Here is a 22,504-nt window from a genome sequence, read left to right on the forward strand (position 1 = left end):
GGGAAATGCTTGTTATACCAGGGCTTGGCCATTTGTGACACTGGAGTAATGAAGAAAAGCGACGCTGCCGAGAAAGGACTCCTGCTTCTACTCCACTAGAATTCATAGTTTGGGGAGGAAAAAAGCTGACTGCTGTGAACAACCCTTCTCTCCTGGCCACTGCACTATGCAAACAGGAGTACAGCTGCACACCACTAAGCCCTGTGTGCTCGACCGCTGAGATAACAAGAAGTGAATTTATTACAGCAAAATCAGCCTAAGCACTATTTAAACAGCTACATAATTTTTTTTTAATTAAGGATTTTAATCTCATTCATATCGAGTTTAAAAATTCATCTGGAAGTGATTAATTTTTCTTTTTGTCATTCTTTGAGAAGTTACTTTTGGATGGAAAGTGACTTTTATCAAAGAGAGACAATAAAGCACCTGCAGATGGATATAAAATGCGCTAGCATATAAAAACAATTCTTCTCTCAGTTCTAATTTAAAATGGACAAAAAACAATAGAGGAAGGTAATGAACTGAACATGCCCTGTCACCCTGTCTTTCAAGGGAGGCATGAATCTCAGCCTTCCATACCCATGTCTTAGCAGATGAGGCAAAACAAGTTTCTCTACTTTTTTATTCCCATCTGATTTCGCAATTTTGAATAAACAAAATAATTTCTTTACTTGTGTAAGAAGCTACAACAGCCTGCCAGATGACTACAGATGAAGGCTTCCTGCGCTTCAGTGTTTTTGATTTAACTGAAAGTTACCATGCTTAATGTGTTTAATTATTCCAATAGCTCAAAGCAGACAGGGTATACTAACCATATCCAACCATACTGGTTGCCTTTTAAAATACCTTTTGTGGCACTACCGAATAAATACGTTTGCATGTTTTTAGGATTGTAATGCCTTGGCCCTCTGTATTAGACCTGACTCCAAGTAAAATCTGACATCACTGATGTTGCAAGGTCATTTTTTTCCTCACAAGTATTTGCTTCCAGAAGATTGATAACAGGCCTGGGAGGGACCACGGCATGTCAGCTGTTGTAGGAACCTGAACTCCACTGTGAGTGCACCATCGAGAACGATCTGAACGGCATGAAGCACAGCCAGAGCCAGCTGAAAGCTGAAGCATCTCCTGTGTTCTTACTGCCACCTTCATGCTCTGATCCAGGAGGAAAAAAAAAAAAAAAGATAAAAAAGCCAACCAACTTGACAAGGAAAGGCTGCCAAACCTGGATATGACTGCCCTTCCCTCCGCTCCTGCCTCCGTCAACTACTAAAATGCTGCTCCTGAGGACACTTAATGTGTTCTTAAGGCTTCCCACATTGGCAATTCTGCATTACTCTCCCGAAGTCAACAACTACCTATCATAGCTTGTAAGATAGATCTCTCAAGACCACCTCTTTTTTTCTGAGAGTAGCAGCTTATCCTCTTCTCCCCCCAAACCCACTAACTATAAAGGGCTTAAAAACTGAAGGCTTTCATCTAGACTTTTATCTAATGATTAGTATTTAGCCTGTACATAAGGAGCTGGAAACATACCAGTATCAGAATTCCCAAAAAAGACTTAAAGGTAGGATCATATAGAAAGACAACGTAACCCACTCACTGCAGAGTTTAGACATTGCAACACAGCAGTAAAGACAAACATGAAATGCAATGTTCAGCAGCAAAAAAGGCTCCTCAGCCAAGGGTATACTTTGTCTCATTCAAATGATTCTGCCTATGCAGGAAAGCTGTGCAAGGCTTGGATTTGCTTGTTGTTGTTTGTTTTTAGCTGAGCAGACAGAGGAGCAACCTCATCCAGACTCAGCTTTCACTAGAACAGACAGGCTAGAAAGCTTTCCAAACACATACACAATTCAGTGCTATTTTTGGAGCCCGTAGTAGCAGGATGAGTCGTATTCTTGCTATCCATGCAACAGGGGAGCAATAAAAATTACATTTTCGTGTCCAAAAGAATGGTTGATATGCTAAGCTAAAAAGCCACCAACGTCTGTAATGGTTCGTACGGGACTGGAAGGAACTACAGGGAGACAAGCATACTGTGCTGCAGTACCCCATCAGCGTCACGACACTGCAACAAAGGACATTCTAGCTCATCTCCTTACCCTTTCAATTCGTCAGCTAAGCACATGCCAAACTGTTTGGTACCAGTCTCCATGCATCTTCTTATCATTAGGCGATAACGAGGTTCAAAGACATGAAGTGGGCAAGGGATGGTAGGGAAGGCCATGGTGCATACGAAGATGGGAACATCTTTATTCAAACTGTAAGATAATTGTTTTAAAAGTTCAATTTTCTCCTGGGCACTGCTATATACAGCATAAAGCCTTAATACAACACTGGTTCCAGTGGTTTCCTTAGACTCATTCTCTGAAAATGCATATCTGGTTGTGGTTTGTCATGTTCACAAGACAAACTTTCTGTTGATATATTAAGGGAACAATCCATCTAGTCTACTTTTATAGAGGAGAAGTCAGGAAATAATAGCCTGTTTCCCCAGATGTGCACATATAGATGCATTAGCTCAAATACACATTTAAAGATTTTTGGCCATGACCGTGTATAGTAATATAGAATCTAAGAACTAATCACATTCAAAGCAAGGTGCTGAAGAATTCCAAAGCTCGGTAAAGCCCTTTAAGTTTGAAGGCCGCTAATCCCCATATTATTTTTTTAAGGTTTAATTGCATGTTTTGTTTTTCTTTTTAGTTGAGTTGTAGGGTAAGACACTGCACATCGCTGACATCGCAATGAATCTTTGAACTTCTCCTGACCTGAAGCATAACACATTTATAATTAGGCTTCTACTGCCAGCCAAGCCCCATTATAACTTGCAAAGCTGATATTATAATGATTCAGAGAAATAAAGCAATTATCTTTATTTTAAGAATAACGTTGTGCCTCCCTACCATACAAGCCTATTGTTTCTGTTTATCTGTAACAACCATGTCAAAAATATGAAGTGTGGCAGGTTCATTTTTACAAATTCATTAAATTTGTGCACTATAATAAGCAATCAAAAAGTTTCTTCAGCAGTTTAGATAGAAATACATTTTTATAACAGCTACCAGCAGTAAAAAGAGAGCCTACTTTGATAATTCCTTCATTTCTTCCTCATAAAGTTTCTTCCTTTCAGATAATTCCTCTGGCAAGTAACGGACTATCAGTTCTTCTGTAAGGACGGTCTTTTTGTAAGTTCTGCTCGCCAGAAACTATAAAAAAAAAAAAAGTCAACTCTTAAGTCTGATAACGAGAAGTCAGGTAACATCTCTTCCGCCCAACTCACCCCTAAGGGGAAACAGCACATTAGCTCTTGATTGTACTGGCTACTCCACATATCCAGCTTTTGGGCATCAAAACTTCCACTTTTGGGTACGTTGCTCACTAACACCCATTAATTTTACCCCCGTGCCCTTCTTTTGGCAGAATTTGTACCACTACCAAGAGAAAGCAGTTCTTCCTTGCTTCTGCAGAAGATGCATATATTCGTTTTACCCACAGCTGCCAGGTTACTGCTACCCAAGACACTAAGAGACACGTCTACTGGAGCACAAGTTTTGACCAAGGAGTATTCAACTGGTAGCAGAGATACAGACTGGGGAGGTGGTAGGAACAAGGCTACAGCTGGGAGTCCTCAGACACCAGACTGACACGATGAAGGGTGTCTCTGTTCCCTTAAGCACCAGCAAATCCCACTTTTTTCCCCAACGGGAACAACGAAATATATTCTGGAGCAAATGAGGTCCGTGCACAGCTTGATGCTGTGGGTACTACTGCTCTCTACTGTAAGTAGAGCACAGAAAACCCCCACATACATACTTTCTGAAGAACATGGTATTGTACTTGCTTCGTTTAAGTGGGGCAAGGACATACTTACTTCTGACAGCTTTTCTTTGCAGAGTGGGCAATGTGGATTATGATCAAGGCAACGCTCAAGGCATTTGAGGCAAAAGGTGTGTCCACAGGGAGTGGTAACAGGTTCATAGAACAACCTGCACACGAAAACATGGAACAAAAAAACTAAGCTGCCAACATAAACAATACAGATTCCGAAACTGTGGAAACGAGTGACTAGACCTCGCCATCTCATCCTTTCCTGCTTTTGAATAAATCACAGGTAACATTTTTATCCGGTGACATAAAAAAGGTTTTCATTTTTAGAAGCGGTAAACAAAGTTGGTGCCTAATGAAGATTGCGTCTGTAAAGACTCATCAGATGCAAGTTTAAGGAAAAAGGAATGAAGCAATGATTTAGGTATTCTTTGGCTGGTTTCCCTTCTGACACTATGAAAACATTTTTCAGAAGATAGAAAGGCTTTCAGATCTTAATCACAGGTCAGCATAGCCGTACCTCATGCAGAGGGAACACTCGAAGTCCGACGCGTCAACAAGAGTTGTTGGTATCTCGCCTGAAGCGATGACAGTGTTTTCTGGTAAAACCTCTGCATCTAGAAGTTAAGATGATAATTACAGCGAATATTTCAGTATTACTGCAATTTCAAATGCTAAGTTGTTTTTCCATAAACTAATTTCTCTCTTTATTTGAAACAAAGCTTCCAAAAAGAAAACATTTTCCATTTAGGTTTTAGACTTTCTGGCAGGAAATTTTTTGGAGAGCAGAGGATGATGTCTATGGCCAGAGAAAGCATTTTAGAGTTGAATACCCATGATTTGCTTCTCCAAAAATGGTTGTTTTTTCGAAGTCTAGTTTTTAAAATATTCTGCTATTGCTTTCCCACCGCCACCACCACTCCCACATCAGCCTGGCCAGATGTTTTTAAGCATGTTAAGTCCAGAATTTAATTTGTTTACACACAGTTAAACTATTTCATCAGTGTTTATTATAGATTTCTCAGCAGGGGTAATTTTTCTTACCAGTATAAAAAAGCTTACACTCTTCTGGACTACCCTGCTGTGGAAATCCCACATTTCAGACAGCTTCAAGTTTAAGGACTACTGGAGTTACCTGAGCTAATGCAGCACTGGCAGATAGAGAGAAAACACTTCAAGAAAAAGGACGGGCAGAATTTCGCGTGAAGGTGGTGTGTATCACTGTAGTTAACACAGCTGAAGTACACAGGCCTCAAACTCCACAGCAGTATTTAAGCTCAAGAGGTATCAGCTTAGGCTTCAGTTTCTGATGACAGTAATACAAGCAGATTCTGCCACTTCTTTTAGAATCCGCATCTTTGTTGCTCAGCAAGAGTTGCAACAGAGCCGCAAATACTACCTCCGTGTCCTTTTTATTAACCAAACTCTTGACTGTGGAAAAAAAAATGCTCAGCTTTTTATGTTAAGTTAAAACACTGGGATGTTTTGTTAAAGGATAACTTATGCTCAGCATCTGGTTTATCTCGAGCACAGACAGGACAGGGGAGAGGGCACTAGTGTGGCCTACAAAGCAAAACAGCGTTATCTTTAACCTACATCTTCCACGTTAGCCTTTGGTAACAGCAAGAACCTGTGTCGCTCTGCAAATAGTAGCACAGCATCAGGATCTAGCACAGACCAGAAATTAATGGCCATGGGTAAAATGCGATCTCTGGCCTTTGCTATGAAGATAGAGGAGTGTCAGGTTTCACAATCTATTTACTGAGTCTGCAGTTCACAGAAAAGTACAGTATTTTTCCTTTCACAACACCACGATCAGAAACTGGCCATAAATTGGTAATTTGCAGAGGTGGAAGGCAAACAGCAGCACTTGAAGACTTGTGATATTTCAAGGCAGATTGGTCAAGGAGGTACTTTTTTTTTTATTTCTTTTAAGGGAAAAAATGCACGCTAATACAGTGGAATTTTGAAAGCCCCTTTAAACCAATTATTTCACTGCTCAGTGCAATATATTTCCTTCAGCATTTTTTTCCCAGAGTACTAAAAACACTTCAGAGGTCTTTGTTGGAAGCCTGAGAAGCATACCAACTGTAAGCACAGCTATCAAGTGACAGAAAACTGGGTGGGCTTCTTATCCTTCAAAGGGTTTCTTTGTTTGCTCGGAAAATTTCATGTAAAGTTGCATGTGACTCTTTCTGATGCCAATTAAAGATTAATTTCTAGGCTTACTGTATCTTTCCTGCCTATAGAAAGGCAATGAAATGCACCTATACCTCTGAGACCTAGAAAACTGAAACGCTGCCAGCAATACAAAGACTAAACTGTTAGTGGATTACATGTTAGAAATGCCCTTTTTGAGAAAGAAAAATGCATTGTTCACTGAATGAATTGAAACTGCTCTGGAATAATGTAAACAGCATTTGAACTTCAGTGCCTTTAACATCTTAAACTCTACATGTTCTAAAAAGACAGGAATGGCTGAGTAATGTTGTTAGAGAAGAAAGGGACATACTAGAAAAAAAGTATTATTCCAATCCATATAGGAAATGTTTCATTTACACCTAAAAAAAGGAGAGGAAAAAACAGTTTATTGTTTTTAAGCAAACGCAAAAGAAACCCCCTTTCTAAGCCACAGCACAAACCTTTTTTAGGGATCTTATTGGGGACATCCAAGCTTTGTAAATCCCTCATATCGCTGGACAGCTTTCTTTTTAAGCCAGCCCCAGGTAAACTGGAGAGAATAGCTCCCAAAGACTTCTTGTTGTCTTCAAAATAGCGATCCAGTACATGATGAGCAACGGGAGAATCAGTGCTTCTAAATACATCAGATTCTTGGGACGGGTTTTTTGTTAACCTGAACACAGTATCCTAAAAAAGAATTAAGAACAGTTATATACAGCATGAGACATGCTTAGTTTTATGATTATTGAGTTACATACATCAGTAAGAGATTAATGTCACTATACTGAGCTTAGAAAGGGACAAAGGTCTGTATCAAACAAGGCCACTCTCAAGTTGCATTAAATGAGGACACTTCTCTATGGCTCCCGTCTCTACAAACTGTGTTCCTATCATATTAAAATCCCAAGCGCATAAAGGACGTAGAGGGGGAAAAAATAGAATTGATTTTCACAGGAAGGCATCACATTATTTTCTGAAGGAAGTGTTGCATTCTCTTATTTTTCTGAGGAACTATGTCCCAACAAGAGGTACAACAGTAGCCAAAGAGACCAGGCTTACCATGAAATAAGTGCCTACACAAGTTCCGACAACGACAACGTCACACAGACCAGACAGGTCCTTATGTTACTTTTGGTATTTATAGGTTGAATACTTTTTACTTTACCTTTGAGGACCCAGCAATAGAGCTATCTTCAGCAGCTGATTGTGTGTTTATGCTATTCAAAAATGCAGGTTTCAATCTCGTATGGGATGTTCGACTAGAGAAAGGTGCTGTTAGACTATCATGCACATTTTCAAAGGCTGGGAAAAACATCTCACACATTATCTAGTCAATTAGAGAGAAGAAAAGAAGAACAATAAAAATAATCAATTTCTGTTGTGCAAAAACAGATAAACATGCTCTGGAGCTCCCGAATGTCAAGAGGCTTGTAACAAGTGGGAGATCCTGCATTCCCTGATGGCCACAGGAAACTCGTGCATCAGTCCCCACCACAACCACAGACATATTCCAAGGTCCTCTTCTCTCCAGGAACTCCGTGTCCACCTCCCTCCCCGAAGGTCTCTGCTCCCCATGAGCAACCAGGGTGGCAGCCTGTTGTGCCCTGCCCTGCTGCTGACGCTATGTAGAGCCCGGTCCCCCTCTCACTAGTCCCCACCAACCACCCTGCTGAATCCCCATTTCTTTTTTTGAAAAAGCTGCCTGTATGAACTGTAACAGAGAATCTGACTAGGGTCGATTAGCAGTGTCCCCTTTAGAGGGGGTTATATAAACTCCTACAGGGACCATAGATATTTTTTTTTTCCACCAGGACAGGAGCTGCCCTTTTCAACCCCCTGCCATTTCCCACATGAAGAGGTTTTCTGATGGGCACTAAAATTAAGAGCTTTGAGCCTACAAAATCCAGGTGTGCTCAAATCCTGCTGACATACTGCAAGCATCATCTATAAAGAAAAGTGGCCCAACCTACAGATTTGCAACAGAATCCACAAATACACCATCCTTGTGATGCAGGCACCTCCACAGAGCAGTGTGATAGCCAAGAAGCAGCCAGCAAGCACATTTGATACCTTTTGGGCTTCTTTCTTCATTGAGCTCCATTCAGGATTTAAGGCAACGCAATAGAGAAATTCCTTCAGTGCTTCCTCAGTCCTTTCCAATCCAGAAAGAGCTTTTGCTTTCACATAATGACCCTGTTCACACAAAGAAAACATACAAATCCAGAGATCATTTCCAAGGTGGCAGCAAGACACCAACACACACACTTGGCCATTCACTCCATTCTGACGATGAAGAACAAGATGCTATTTTGATACCAATCTCTTCAATCTGTGTGACTGAAGGAAAGCCATTCTCTTGTGCTGAACGACGTGTCACCAGGAACCCACTGCTGCGTCACCCCCAGGCAAAGACACCACTCCTTTCCTCAGCAGAGGACCTGATGCGGTTTGAGGAGCCACGTCTGTCTCCCCAGGGACTGAGACTAGTACATATCCTACAGGGCTCCCAAACCGTGGAGAAGGGTTTCCACACACCAGGGCACTCCGAACAGTAATGAAGCTACATGAGAAAAGCAGTGGCATGGTGCAGGCTTGGCAATGGCACTGGACAGAGCAAAATGATTTCAGGTGTAGGACACTCACTTCTTGCTGGGTGTCTTGCAGGGGAAAAAGAATTGTTCTGTTTTATTTGGGTGGAAAACACCAAAATATTATGAATTTTGGGCAATTCACCAGCACTTAACCTGAAACCTTTTAGTCCGTCCTACCTGTTCAAGCCGTAGAGTGACACACTTGTGGCCAAGAGGTATGATAGTCAGCCTGGGGACAAGTCCTACTTTGCTTGTTACTGGCGAGAGAGCAATGCCTCACTTCTGAATTTCCCTGTCGGTATCAATTTGCAGTTCAAATCTGACTTACGGAAATTATTTCCTTAAAGACAGAGAGAAACTAAACGTGTATGTGAACATTTGTGTCTTGCTTCCTAGACAGAAGCATGTTCTGCAAACTCCAGTCCACCTCTGATTTACACAATTACCTCTAGGCTGGTGTATCTCTTGGACTGGTCAGATAAGCAGATGTATTTTTCTGTTCTTCACACTAATGCCAAAAGATCCAGTATCTCATAATCTTCCCCAGCAGGTACACTTCCTTTCACCCTTTCAGTACAGCCCTTCAAGCTGAGGCCCCTTACAATCTTTACCTTTCCAGTGTCAGGAAGATAAGAACGAAGCTTGTAGTAAAAGAAAGTAGCAGGCACTCTGTAGGACAGGCTAGTTACCATACGCCATTTGGTGAACTGAACGAGCAGTCTCAGTACGCAGCAACCTCTCCAGACGAGGACTGAGTTTCCCAAAACACAGTAAAGCAGCAGCCTATTTATTCCAGCAACCAGAAAGCACATTTCCCAATAGGAGGCTGGGTCAAAGGAGCACTTGGAGCCTGACCTGATTCCCAAGAAATGCCCTTTGGCTTCTGGAGACTGGGACAGAGTTAGCATGCTGGAGGCATGATCTGCAGATCTGCATTTTTTTCTGAACATGGTAAGAGAGGTACTGCAGAGGCCTGACCCCGATCTTTTTCTTTTGAGACTTGCACAGCCTCTGTAAGACCTTTCTAAGGAGCTCCTAACAATCCCAACAGTGCAGACAAGTTTACTCAACTGCCCTGGAGAGGCTACAAGGCTGTTTGGTGTCTTCCTTCGGGGCTGCAAGAACAATTTCCTTGTCCACGCTGCAAAGTGAGGGCTAATCTGGGCTGTCTATGGAAGAAATATCTAAAGATCCAACACCTGAAATTACACTGAGGAACAACAGACCTCTGCACTTATGAGACTACCACTGCCACCTTCCCTCTCCTATTTTCACATTGTCATGGGAAGCACCAGATTTGTAGGGTAAGATCTTGCTAGGACCTCAAGCAGCCTCAGGAAGGGCTTCTGTTTCTACCTGCCACTTGCAAAGCACAACTGGAAACTTCTCCCTCAGAGAGTCCAAGGACGTGGCTTTCACAGCAACTGAAAAGAAACTAACTGGTCTATTGCTCTACTTACTACAATGGACCCAAAAGCTTCAGGAACTCAGTGAGCCATTAAATTTGAGTTAGCAATAAGCCAAAAGGTTCTGGTGGTGAATGCTCACCTCCCAGGAGCTGCTCTCAGAATGGTTTCTGTTTTATTGTGGATTTTTATTTATTTATTTTTGCTACAAACACATTTGAGCTAATCTCTGCTGCTGGATGGATGAAAAGTCACAGGATACAAAACAAAGCAGAATTCCTTGAGAATGTTAATTCTCGATCACCAAAGCTTCTGTGGAAACTATGACACATGCATACGCAGGCAAAATGTATCTGTGATACTGCTGGTATGCCATGATGACAAGTTTCATTTTTGATTAGCATTCTTCAGAGATGCGATTAACGAAATCTTTATCTGCCTACGACTGACACACATCAAATTTCCATGGATTCAAGGCAAACAGAAAAGACTCCTCAAGAAAACATTTGAATGTGCTTAATTCATCCATCTCCCTCCGCACAGAAACTCAATCAGCACTGCCCGAGATGGGATTCTTGACTTGACGACAAGTGATCTGAGACAGAATGTCAAATTTTAAAGAGCAAAATTGGAGGTGGGGGGAAGATTATGATCTGCCTTCAAATAGAAAATGTTTTAACGGGTGACAAAACAGATATCCTTGGAAGACAAGTATCTAATTTGTCAGAAGCTAGATGCTTCATACAGCACCTCTCAGCTCACCCCATATCCCGTACAGCTTGAACAGAGCTGGCTGCAGCCCCTCTGCTGAGGCTGGCCACCAAGAGGTTCGTGCAATACCTTCTCAGTCTTTGTAAGGCCAAGGAGAAACCAAGGCCCACCTCGAATCCTCCCCCAGGTCCCCACGCCACACTCCCTCCAAGCCCAGGGGCTTTATCTGGTCAAACCCGTGCTGCAGTTCTGTTAGCAATGGGTGAGGGACTGGAGGTGTAAGCCTAGGTGGGGCGAGCTGTTGGATACCCAGGCTACCCTCAGGCGACAGGCGGTAACTACAGGCACCACGTGCCTCTCCATTCCTCCTGTAACACCGCTTCTGACACTTGCTTCACGCTGTCTGCAACCAGTGCTCCTTGTCGCACCTCATTCAGTATGAAAAAAACCTCCCACCCTACCAAGGTTCACTATGACATGAAGGTAGGAATCAGACGTATGAACGCTTAGTCCTGAAGGAAAAAAAGACAAGGAATTCCTGAAATAGGGCCTAGGATACTCCTCAGAAAAACACGGTGGCCAGGAGGTTTGCAGAGCCCAGGGCACGCCATCCTGAAGGGAACAGGGATCCCCTGCCACTGGTGACTCGTGAACCTGATTCTGCTGCCAAGCCACAGCACAAGCTCGAACAGATCAATGAGCACCAGTACAGACAAATTCATGTCACTGACTGCCTATCACAGAAACCCCACGCTGAGGACCTTCCACAGACTTGTCCTGTGAAGGACTTGGCTTTCAGTACATTTCCAGCCCTGACAACGCCACAATGCTCCTCCAGCAATGACCTCACCGGTGCCATCCCCACCACAAAGAGAAGCCCAGAGAACAAGCATCTTGTTCTTTGCAGCATGCAAGCGCCGTACCGCAGGCCAGTGGGGCTTGTTTCGGCAGAGGACATCCGCGTCATGGAGAGCTTGCTGGTAGTTTTTCATTGACGTGCAGAGTTCTGCTCGCTGTGCTATCAGTGAACACTTGCAAGGAGCTGCAAGACAAAAAAAAAAGGTTACAAGAAGGTTAAAAGGAGTGCTAGCATGTGTTAAATGCAGTAACCTAATTTCAGCCAGGGTAACCTAAAAAGCACAACCGCACAATCATTTATACTCCCCTGTAACGAATGGAAAAAAGGTAATTCCTTCTTTCCTTCCTAAAATATATTCCTCTCAGCTTGGAGCAAACTCTGCATTTTATCTAGCAGGACAGATTTCATATTCGCATATAGGATGTCACCTGCTCTTTCCCTCACCTTGCTTACATGACATTTAAGCAAGGGGGAAAAAAAAAGTTGCCAAGTTTTTCTCCCTCCAGTGTGGTTTTGGTTGAAAGCAAAAAACTATGTGCAGAAATCACTGAGGCAGAACTTTATCGACAACACATCCCAGAAGCCATTCATTAAAAAAAATGAATGCAGTCGACAAATTCCATATGCTTGCCACCAGTTCACCTTGCCATCCTTACAGCAGGCAAACCTCTCGGTGATCAGACATTCATGAACTGTTTTCAGCTTGCATGGATTAGGAACGTCTCAAGTCCTTTCCTATGACCCCTATAACACATTTTAAGATGGAAATCTAGTTCCAGCATAAAGTTTCAGAGAAGCACAGAGAAACTGAGGCTGATCCACGTTCAGCTTGTCCACCAGCCCTCCCCTCCAGCACATTAACCTCCTTCCTACTCCCAATTTAGCGACATGCAGACGGCGCGCTCTGCCCGCTCATCAAGGTTGTCTATAGGATATTAAACCACATCAGCCCCCTTTCCATCACCTCACATTGTCCACGTGAAGCTTGGGCACACACACAAGTGAGTGCAGACATACAATAAGCATGTAACTGGTACCAGTGCCACTGCTCACGGGGTTTAAGCACCTGTCCAGAAGCATTAGCTCACCACCACCCTGCCATCCCCTCCCTTCCCTGGAGCTCACGTGAGCGCTCGCGCAGCGAACCAGGTCCGCGTGGTTGCACAGTGAACCAGACCAAGGAATCAATTGACTGAAAGCTAATGCAATGAAAACAAATAAATAAAAAGGTTTAAGAGGATCAGTTTCCCCTCAACTGGTTCACTGTGCAGCCACACAAATGTGAGCGCCAGGACACGGGATGAGAAAGAAAGAAGCAGCAAGGACCGCTGCCTTTTCTGGCTGTCGCAGGGAGCGATGCCAGATTTGCTAATTGCAGGATGACAGACATGGGCTGATGCTGCCCCACAGACAGCGAAGGCTGCAGACTACACCTAAAACAGCTCTGTAAAAGCTAGTTCACATTGTGGTTTGTCAGCTGTTGGCTTTTTTTTTCTTTTAATATTACACATGCAGACTGCTGCAGCGATCCACGCTTCTAGAGGAGAATTCTGAAGACGACTGCGAATTGAATTAAATTGAAAACAATTAGCCTAATACCTTCAGAAGCCAGCTCTTTGCTTTCTGCCGCTCCATAGATGCTCAAATATACGATTATCCAATTTAGTTATCATTTAATAGTCTGCGTCTTCTGATTGTATTAAATCCAGATGCATACTCTGCCTGTATTTCCATCACTGTATCTGCTGCGTGGTATTTGTGCAAAGTGCACTGACGGGGGTAGATGGTAAAGCTCCATCAGTTAGCGTTGGGTGGGGTATTTTTTGGCACCACAGAGGGAAAGGAAGCATTGCAAGATTATTGGGCAGGCCAACTAGTTTCCTGCTTCTGTTCACTACCGCAGTGCTGACATTTCAGCCATGCTGACATTTCCTCATGTTTTTCAGTGGACAATTCACAGCATTTCATACATTCGGCAGACTCGGAGAACAGCTTCATCAGTTCTTCCGTGGGATCTTGTCTCAATTGCAAAAGTTTGTGTTTTAAACAAAAAAGCCACTGCAGAGCACAAGGGTGTCGCAAAGGCTGCAACTCTTGCTAAAGCAAAGTTCACAGGCTCCCACAACGTGAAGGGAAAATACCAAGCTACCAAAAAAAAAACTAAGCCAGACCAGAAAAAGCTACATGTACCAGGGCTCGTTCCTGCACTGATGAAGTCTCCATCAGAAAGCATAAGGTGTGGCCCACTTTAATGAATAACTGGCCAGGAATGTTTAGTTAACCGAGCAAGAGAGAAAGGGAACGGGGGGAACAAGTTTCCAGCTTTGCTCAAGGAACAGTATTTATGAGAATACAGCATAACAGGTTCTCTAGAGTGAGGTCAGGCAGCCAGACAAGACTCAGTAGCTGGAGCCCTGCCCAGCCTCCTTCATTCAAGTTCACCCCATTCGGAGGCGAGGCGGCGATGCCTGCAGGCACGTCCCGTCACCGGCACAGGGCTAAGGGCCAGCCTGCGGACAGCTGGCACCTGGCGAGGTCCGGGAGGTCTTCTAGCACCCATCCACTGGAGCAAGCAGGGCTGGTGGCAGGGCTGTGCCGCACGGATAGTCTGCAAACCACAAGCTAACAGCTACCAGAACCACATTAGGTGATAAAAGGCACTGTGGGCCAGGAAAACTCAAACAAAGCAAACAAAAAAACCACCACCAAAAATCAAAACAAAACAACGCTGGGCTATGTGATTTCCCAAGGTCAGATGGATTGAGGCATCCTATTCTCAATCAGCATAACCAGCACCAAGAAGAGCTGTCCCAGCTGGCTGATGCCAACCTAGCTGCAGGTAGGTGTGGAAGTGGAAAGAAAGAGCAAGTATCCAGGTATAGCTTAAATAACGACTTGGATTCTATAAACACCGTGCTATTGAGTTGTTTCACTCTTATTTGTTGTGGGGAAAAAAAATAGTCAGAGGAGGTAGATTGAGAAGGCTTGAGGACATGCAGAGTTGATGCTGCTAGATGTTAGTATAGTACAAAACAGCGTCAAGTTCATTTAAAACAAAGCCACAAAAATCACACAATAACCAGTGGTTTGCTTTAAGATAAGGTACCCGTTCTTTCTCACAGAGGTTAAGGAATATTAAGGAATAAAAGATTTCTCCTATGAAATGACTTCGTATCTCAGGCCAAATTAAAACAGCGAAGCGCAGAAAATGTTACCGTTTCCACAATACCACCAGATGGCATTTCCTGAATCAAAGTCTTCTGGGAGCCTGCAGCTGCACAGCAAAATTTATGTTCTTGTCAGCATCGTGTATCCACCGCTGAGGTTCCCAGGATCTGTGGCTCCGGGCAGCCAGGACACAGAGTCTTCCTAGGAGCCACAGGTCCTGGGAACCTTCTCAAGTGGCATCCTCCTTCCCAGCCTTATTCCTACAGCATGAGATGATGCCTGAGCATCACCCAGCACTGAGGGACTCGGTGACTCTGCGCATCCTGGACCCTCTTTGGGACAGCCAAATATCACCAGTACAGACTGTGCTTGCCAGCTTGCTCAAACAGACGCAACAGCCAGCTCAGATTTTCCAAAAATGTTAACTTTCTACCCCTCTTTGTGAATTCAACATCAGCTCCGCTCACACCACCTTTGCACTCATTTGCAGATGTTCGGTAGATTGCGCTTCTACTTACACAGCAGCTAACACCCAAAATTACTTTTCCAGATATGCTCACGCCTTCATGTTTTAAAAATACTACACTGGTTGAGTTCAGGAGTCTGGCAGAGAAGAACATCACTCCCCAAAACCTCCTTGTGCTAAAAAGAAAGCGAGAGCAATTAGAGAGTTCTCCAAATAGGACGTGGATGATAAGAGTTTTTCTGCAATAAACTACTCCTGAGATTTCTTCTTCATTTCACGAATGGAGCACAGAAAAAAACAGTTGAAAGTTGCTAGAACTCCCTAATCCTTCTTATCTGACATTTCTTCCTAGAAGAGCGTTTTATTCAAATCTACTTCAGTCCTAAGCATATTTCCTCAATAGATGAGCATAACCAAAAAAGCGTCATTACAAAACCCCCCGAGTTTCGCTAGCAAGAGTCAACCTGTACAGGACTTTAGGGGAAAAACTTCCCCCCATTTTACCGTAACTCCAGCCACTGGAGAGAGGACGAAATTTGCCTTGCTCTGATGTTGTGCATTCAGTTCTGAACAATTCGGTAGCGAAAGTTTTTTCATAAGCTTTAAAAATAATACGGAACATCTATTTTCATTTCAATTACAAATTAGTAGTATATATTAATTAACTGAGTAGCAATCTAGTTCTTCTCCTCCAGACTTCATGCAAGCATGAGTCTGCTCAAAAAAACCCAGAACAGCATGTGGGGGTGTGTTGTCTGGTTGGGGAACAAAGGCAGGAGCACACTTGATGAGATAATTAACAGAAGCAGCAAAGACACTCGGGGCATTCAAATAAAACTTCAGTCTACAACAAAGATGAAAAACAAGTTCAGCTCCCCAGAACTGAAGAGGGATGACAAGCATGATGCATGCTTGCCATCAGCAAACCCACAGTTTCTCACTTAGCAGCCCACATTAAATGGATTACATAAAAAAAAAAAAAGGCTTTCTGAACCTCATGGCTTTTCCTCCTTGCATTTGTATCACTGTCAGTCTTTTAGCATGTGAAAGTAAACTAAGACCCCAGAGGAAGCACGCAAGCATCCAGACGTGGGAGCTCCCTTCTCCACCAGCCCGTTCTTGCAGCCAGGCACACTTCAGCTGATTTGGAAGTGGGCACTTGCAAACAGCGCTGTGCAGGCAAACGCAGCTGATGGCCTGGACAGGCGCGGGGGCTTCAGCAATGTCCTTTTATAAAGGGCACACGTTACCCGGTGCAGTTTTGGATGCCATAATACAAGACAGACATAAAACTACTAGAGAGTGTCCAAAGGAGAGCTATGAAGATGTGAAGGGTCTGGAGGGGAAGACGTATCAGGAGCAGCCGAGGTCCCTCCCTCGGTTTGTTCAGCCCAGAGCAGAGCAGGCCGAGGGGAGGCCTCATGGCGGCCTGCAGCTCCCTCACGAGGGGAGCGGAGGGGCAGGCGCTGAGCTCTGCTCTCTGGGGACAGCGACAGGACCCGAGGGAACGGCATGGAGCTGGGACAGGGGAGGGTCAGGCTGGCTGTTAGGGAAAGGTTCTGCACCCAGAGGTGGTCGGGCACTGGGACAGGCTCCCCAGGGCAGTGGTCACAGCACCGAGCTGCTGGAGTTCAAGGAGCCTTTGGACACTGCTCTCAGACACATGGTCTGGTTTTTGGGTGGTCCTGTGTGGAGCCAGGAGTTGGGCTCAGTGACCCTTGTGGGCCCCTTCCAACTTGGGATATCTTATAATTAAAGAAAAAGGTAAGGCCAAATAGGACAGCTATCGATAGTTCCTATGCAGACAGAATATGACCCTGTATAGGATCGGATGAAGCAACCCCAGGACATTCCCAGCCCTGAACTCAGATCTATCTCCAAGATTACACACCTTGGCAGACTATGACCAGTCCCTTCCATAAACTTTCTGTCGTGCAGAAGCAGCACGCTGCTTCACAGCACAGTGGTGCCTCAAACACCTACTCCCACCACACAAGCAATGCTGCCAGACGGTCAGCAAACGAGTTTACAAGCTGCAAGACTGCCCCGAGAAGCAGCGGCATGGGGCATCACGCTCCTCCACTCACAGCGGGTGCCACGCAGCTGCTGTAGCGCTGGGTTTACCTGTCCAAAGCCGCCTCCTTCCACATTCACAATGCCTTGAGTTGTCATAATAAAAATACATAACCTCTTCCTTCAGGTTCTGTCTGCCATACAGCTCTATTTTTTAATCTTCATACAGATACCAAGTTATTTGCCTTCATAGCTGTAAGGCAAATGACTTGACACTATTTGAGAAGGTAACTACATGCAGTGAATGGAGGTGTGCATTACACATTTCAAAATGCCACCCCACACCAAAATCTTCCCTCTTCACCTACACGAGGGACTAGAAAACATGACATATGAGGAGTGGCTGAGGGAACTGGGGTTGTTTAGTCTGGAGAAAAGGCTGAATGGAGACCTCATTGCTCTCTACAGCTACCTGAAAGGAGGTTGCAGTGAGGACAGTGTCACCTTCTCAAGGGACAAGTGACAGAACGCAAGGAAACGGTCTCAAGTTGCACCAGGTGAGATTTAGATTGGATATCAGGAAGAATTTCTTCACAGAAAGGGTGGTCAGGCATTGGAGCGGGCTGCCCAGGGAGGTGGTGGAGTCACCATCCCTGGAGGCATTAGAGAGGTACATGGCACTAAGGGACATGGTCTGGTGATGGGACTCAGGAGGTCAGGCTGATGGTTGCACTTGGTGATCTTGAAGGTCTTTTCCAACCTGGATGATCTTATGATTCTGTTGTACAGCTGGAGTGCCTGAATTACAGCCACTACTTCACCAGCAGCACTGAAGCTACATCCCTTTGCCTTTCCTCACAAAAATACAAGAACATCCACACACTTGCTTCCTTGCCCTGGAGCATGCTTGCATAGATAGCTTCTGGTCTGGGGGAAATGAAGACATCAAGACACTCCCTTGTATTATCACTTTGACTGAAGAGCATGGGTGACAGATCAGCTAGGCTATTCTTAAGAACATACAATTTCCAGACTGAATTAACTTTTCTCTGGGCCTCGGTTCTTTGCCTTCTGCTGTTGAGAACACCCTCCAGAAAAAGAAGAGCCCAGACATAAGAACATAGATTTTTTTTTTTTTTTATATGGTTGACAAAATGCTTTGGATTCCCAGTGGTTTTATTTCGGGCTCAGTGAGTAAGTTCTCAACAAGGAAGCTCTGTATATTATTTAAAGCTGGACTGTCATCACCACTCAGCACAGCTAATCACTCCTCCCCTCATTACTCAAGAGAAACACTGTAAGAGAAGCTGTATGCTGCCTGGAAGAAGTGCTGCCATAAAGAAGGTACAGCTAGCTTCATGCCCAGACTTTCAGATTGTCCCTCTGGCTTAATGAGGCAGAAGCATGTCAAACCAATTACATTAACCTACGGCTTCGTTTGCATTCCCACGAGTGTAAAGGCAATGAGAACCTTGCGTACAAACCAACTACAGTGGCGAATTTCATGGTACAGCACAAGTCCTCAATTCAAGAACGTCCCGGCATACAGCTAAATGTAACAGACCACATTATCCACACCTCCTATCAAAATCCTAATCCTTCCACGTTTTCGCTAGATGCACGCTATTCCCTCCCACTTTTAATTGCTTGAATCAACACCTTCTCGTCACATTTTCGGTTTCCACTCTACCTTTTGGACATTTGAGCACTGCCTCAGGTGACATACCCCAACTCCATCTGTGGCTGCTTGGCACTAGTATAATAAAACTATTGAGCACACAAATGTGACTCATTTTCAATGTTTACTAGCTCTCACAGCATTTAGTTTGGGGTTCAGGCAAGGTTTCCTAACAAAGCCCTTTCTTAGAGAGGATAGCAGCCTCAGAACTGAAGTACCCTCTCAAACAGCAGGTACAAAACAAGATGATAACAGATTAAAGTAGAAATACAACAAGCAAACCTAACACAAACCAAACCCAAGCGGTCAAACCCTTAACCGATCTTCAAAACACTCAAGTGAATGGCCGAACGCCCCATACAAATGGGCAGCTGCGCGAGGTGCACACGAGTCCGTGATTGCAGAGACTCCTGAGACTCCTTGTGCCTCACTGCCAAGCAAGACCAGACAATTAGGTCTGCCACAATCACAGAGAACAAGATCGATTTACAGCGAGATATGCTATCATAACACGACCTTACAGGTGATTACCTAGTTGCCCTTTTAGCCACCACCAGTATAAAAACCGCATTTCTACCAGTTGCTCTTCAAGTCTCTGTAACCTTCTCTTTTTCCAGTTAAAGCTTATTTCAGCCTAGAATTTCTGATTCTCTGCAAGTTGCAAGAAGGACCTTCTTGTTTCTCAATTACTACCCCACTGCTTTTGTCCTCAGAGCAGATCATGTAACACATCTGTACAAGAGAAGAAGAGTGATGAAGTATCCTACTCATTTTCAGATTAGGAAGCCCAAGTCATTTTCACAGATGTCTTCTTCCAAAAGCAGAAGACACTTTATTTTAAACAGTAAGAGGAAAAGAGAATATGCTGAAGAGACTTGAGCAATCCTAGAGAGGGAACTATGTTTACACGTGAGAAAGTTTCAAGAATTTCGGAAGCAGCTCAATTATTTATAAGAAATTACAGCTAGATAACATACACAGAGGGCAGGAGGGGAGAAGCTATCCTAAGTAGTACAGTAAGTTACACGAGCAACATTATTTAAAAAAAAAAAACACTCAAAGACTGCCTAGGGTACTGCACCATGCCTCCTTCCCTTGGTGGCCACCATGGACATGCTCCCGTTCACCATGCCCAGGTCTCACGTTGCCCCTGGTCCTGCAACCCTGCAAAGCCCCTGCCTTCTGCAGGCCCTCTGCAAGCAGACAGTGCTGTCAGAGATCCAACAACGGGATCTAAGCTTTAAGCTGTGAGCTCTTTGCAAATCAAGAGTAATACGAGCTCCTGCTCCCAAGCACTTCACAGGTTTCCAGCAGTGTCATACATGTAGCATTCGCTACTATTTTTCAAGCACTACCTCAGTTTAAAAAAAAAGGGGGGGGGAGCCTGCAAAATATTTTAAGCTTCAAAATAACATTCACCCTATTCAACAATTTCCAGGTAATCTCAATGCCTACTTTTACACATTTTTGTGTCCATGTAAGACAGAAAAAACAGGTTTTGGGGACATGCTTAATTTGGGCAGATTCCAAGAGATGCTTTTACAAAAGGATGGTAGAGTTTCTTTTTTTTAAGCACAGATCCTCCAAGAAGAAAGCACCTACTATCTTTTGCAGCATGCAATTTCAAAAAGACTACCTCTCATTCTTCATTTAGAAGTCATACTTTCCTTCAGTAGCTATAAAATTAGATATTCTTTTGATAAATTATTAAAACGACTGAACTATTTGCCATTCTGAGAGTCATGACAGTCATCTACCAGCTCCCCCACTTTGTGTTTTGTTTCTTTTATATAATGGCTGGTACAAAGTCAAGAGGCTTATTTCTTTACCACTGGAAATCAGCAGCGTTCTCAAGACACTGAGGAAAGAAGATTTGGTCAATCTATTTTTTAACTACATCTGAGAGACAGCTGACCTTATCTTTGACAGCAGCCCTCTAGAAATAGTGCACCGACAAGAAAAGACTATTAAAGCGTACTAACACACGATTCAAATGTGGTCTGCGAATGATCTCTAGCTGTTTTCTTTGAACGATGCTTCTTCAGTGCACGTACATCACTAAGGAGCACAAGTCCTAAGAAAACAGTGACAGAGTTAATAGAACGTGTCCTGTGGCATCAGTCACCTCTATAAAATATTTTTATAGTGTGGCGTTCTACAAACACTTCAGCAGCTTCCCCTGGCAGAGAGGGGACTCCGTAGTTTCTTTGCTTCTTCTGACCTTCGCTCACAACCAAGACATCAAACCCTTCACCCACCACTCCTGCAACGTGGCAGCGCCGGGAAGCTGCCCCGGCCCACGAAAAGGAGGCTGCACCGTCTTTTTTCTGCCCTTATCTGAAAAAACTCAGAAGCAGGCTTAGAAGGCAAACACCCCAGCAAATCGTTTTTGGAACACGGCAGAACACTTGCCCAAAGCCTTCTTACTCATCGCTGTAATCACTCAGCCCAGCTCCAGGAATGCTCTGCTCTCGGTTCACCCACGCCGTGCTCCCCGTGAAGCAGTATTCCCCCACAACTCCGCTTTTATCTAGCAGGAAAACCCAAGGCAGCTGTTCTTGAATCAGCCTGCACCGAAGCATCACTTAAAACAAGAAAGCCTGCAGCTGTAACAGGTTGAGAGCCAGTATAGGAGGTCAAAAGGCACAGCAAGACACACTTATTTTTCAATTTACAGCACAGATCTTTTTACTTCTCCCCTCTCATTTAACAGTTACTGATGTAAAACCATACCCAGCCTACTAAATCGGACCCAACCTGGGGCACAGACATGAGCTCTGTTAACAGACCCTGCCCCTGGCTTGCAAAGGGGTAACCTCACATTGGCCCAGCACACTGGAACAGACACACACTTCTATAGCGAAGAAAGTCTGGGCTCCAAAATCTGCACTTTGTTAACATATTTTAAGTCTCAAAGCCGATGATAGTGAAAATGCATCCTCTGTACTGATGTGGAACTACAGGGAGGAGGGATGGAAAGCCAAAAACACCTATGACTTGCCTGTGTACCTACACCAGCAGCGTGGCACAACTGATCTTGCATGCAAAGACATCGTTGTGAACAACTGCACGTACAGACCAGAGGAGATGTGAAGGTCAAGAAGACCAGGTTGCTTTGCAGGTGCTCTACCCCAACATCCCCACGGAGGTGAAGCACAGCACGCTAGGGTTGGGTAGTGGGAACTGGCGCTGAGCAGCTGTCTGAAAAGGCTGCATCTGCTGGAGAGCAGGCACAGTTTGGCTCGGGACGTCATCCTCACATGCCTGGTTCTCCCTTTATGGCTCTTTTCTGCTGCCTCCCAGCCTGCCGTTCCCCCCCCCCGTAATTGAATTCTTACCAAGGGAGAATTCAGCAGGCGCTAGATAAATTTCCATGAATGGCTTTACCACAAAATAAATTAGTGCTGAGTGGCCACATTAAGTTTCCTTTTGGATCGGGCCAACTTCTGGTGAACCTCCACTGGGATGAGGAAAAGGGAGAAACGTCTCTCCGCTGATGCTCACCCAAGAGAGGCAGAGCCTCCTCCTCCCACCGAAGCCCAGGAAAGTGCCCACATTTTGTTTCTCACCATGTCCCACGCCTCAGGGCCAGCACACTGC

At 44.3% G+C, this 22,504-nt stretch overlaps 1 protein-coding gene across 1 annotated transcript in view; it reads right to left on the reverse strand.

The window, feature by feature from the left end:
- Positions 1-22,504, reverse strand: part of LONRF2 (LON peptidase N-terminal domain and ring finger 2) — a 35,812-nt gene that overhangs the window by 7,308 nt on the left and 6,000 nt on the right. The window contains exons 2-9 of the mRNA XM_080557009.1: positions 11,644-11,762; positions 8,083-8,205; positions 7,178-7,339; positions 6,474-6,699; positions 4,352-4,448; positions 3,878-3,992; positions 3,091-3,212; positions 2,106-2,264 (exon numbers count right to left, since the gene is read on the reverse strand). Coding sequence (XP_080413135.1) covers positions 2,106-2,264; positions 3,091-3,212; positions 3,878-3,992; positions 4,352-4,448; positions 6,474-6,699; positions 7,178-7,339; positions 8,083-8,205; positions 11,644-11,762 — 1,123 coding nt within the window. The remainder of the gene's footprint in view (positions 1-2,105; positions 2,265-3,090; positions 3,213-3,877; positions 3,993-4,351; positions 4,449-6,473; positions 6,700-7,177; positions 7,340-8,082; positions 8,206-11,643; positions 11,763-22,504) is intronic.

This window comes from Anser brachyrhynchus (assembly GCF_964034855.1).
Source record: "Anser brachyrhynchus genome assembly, chromosome: 1".
Lineage (NCBI taxonomy): Eukaryota > Metazoa > Chordata > Aves > Anseriformes > Anatidae > Anser > Anser brachyrhynchus.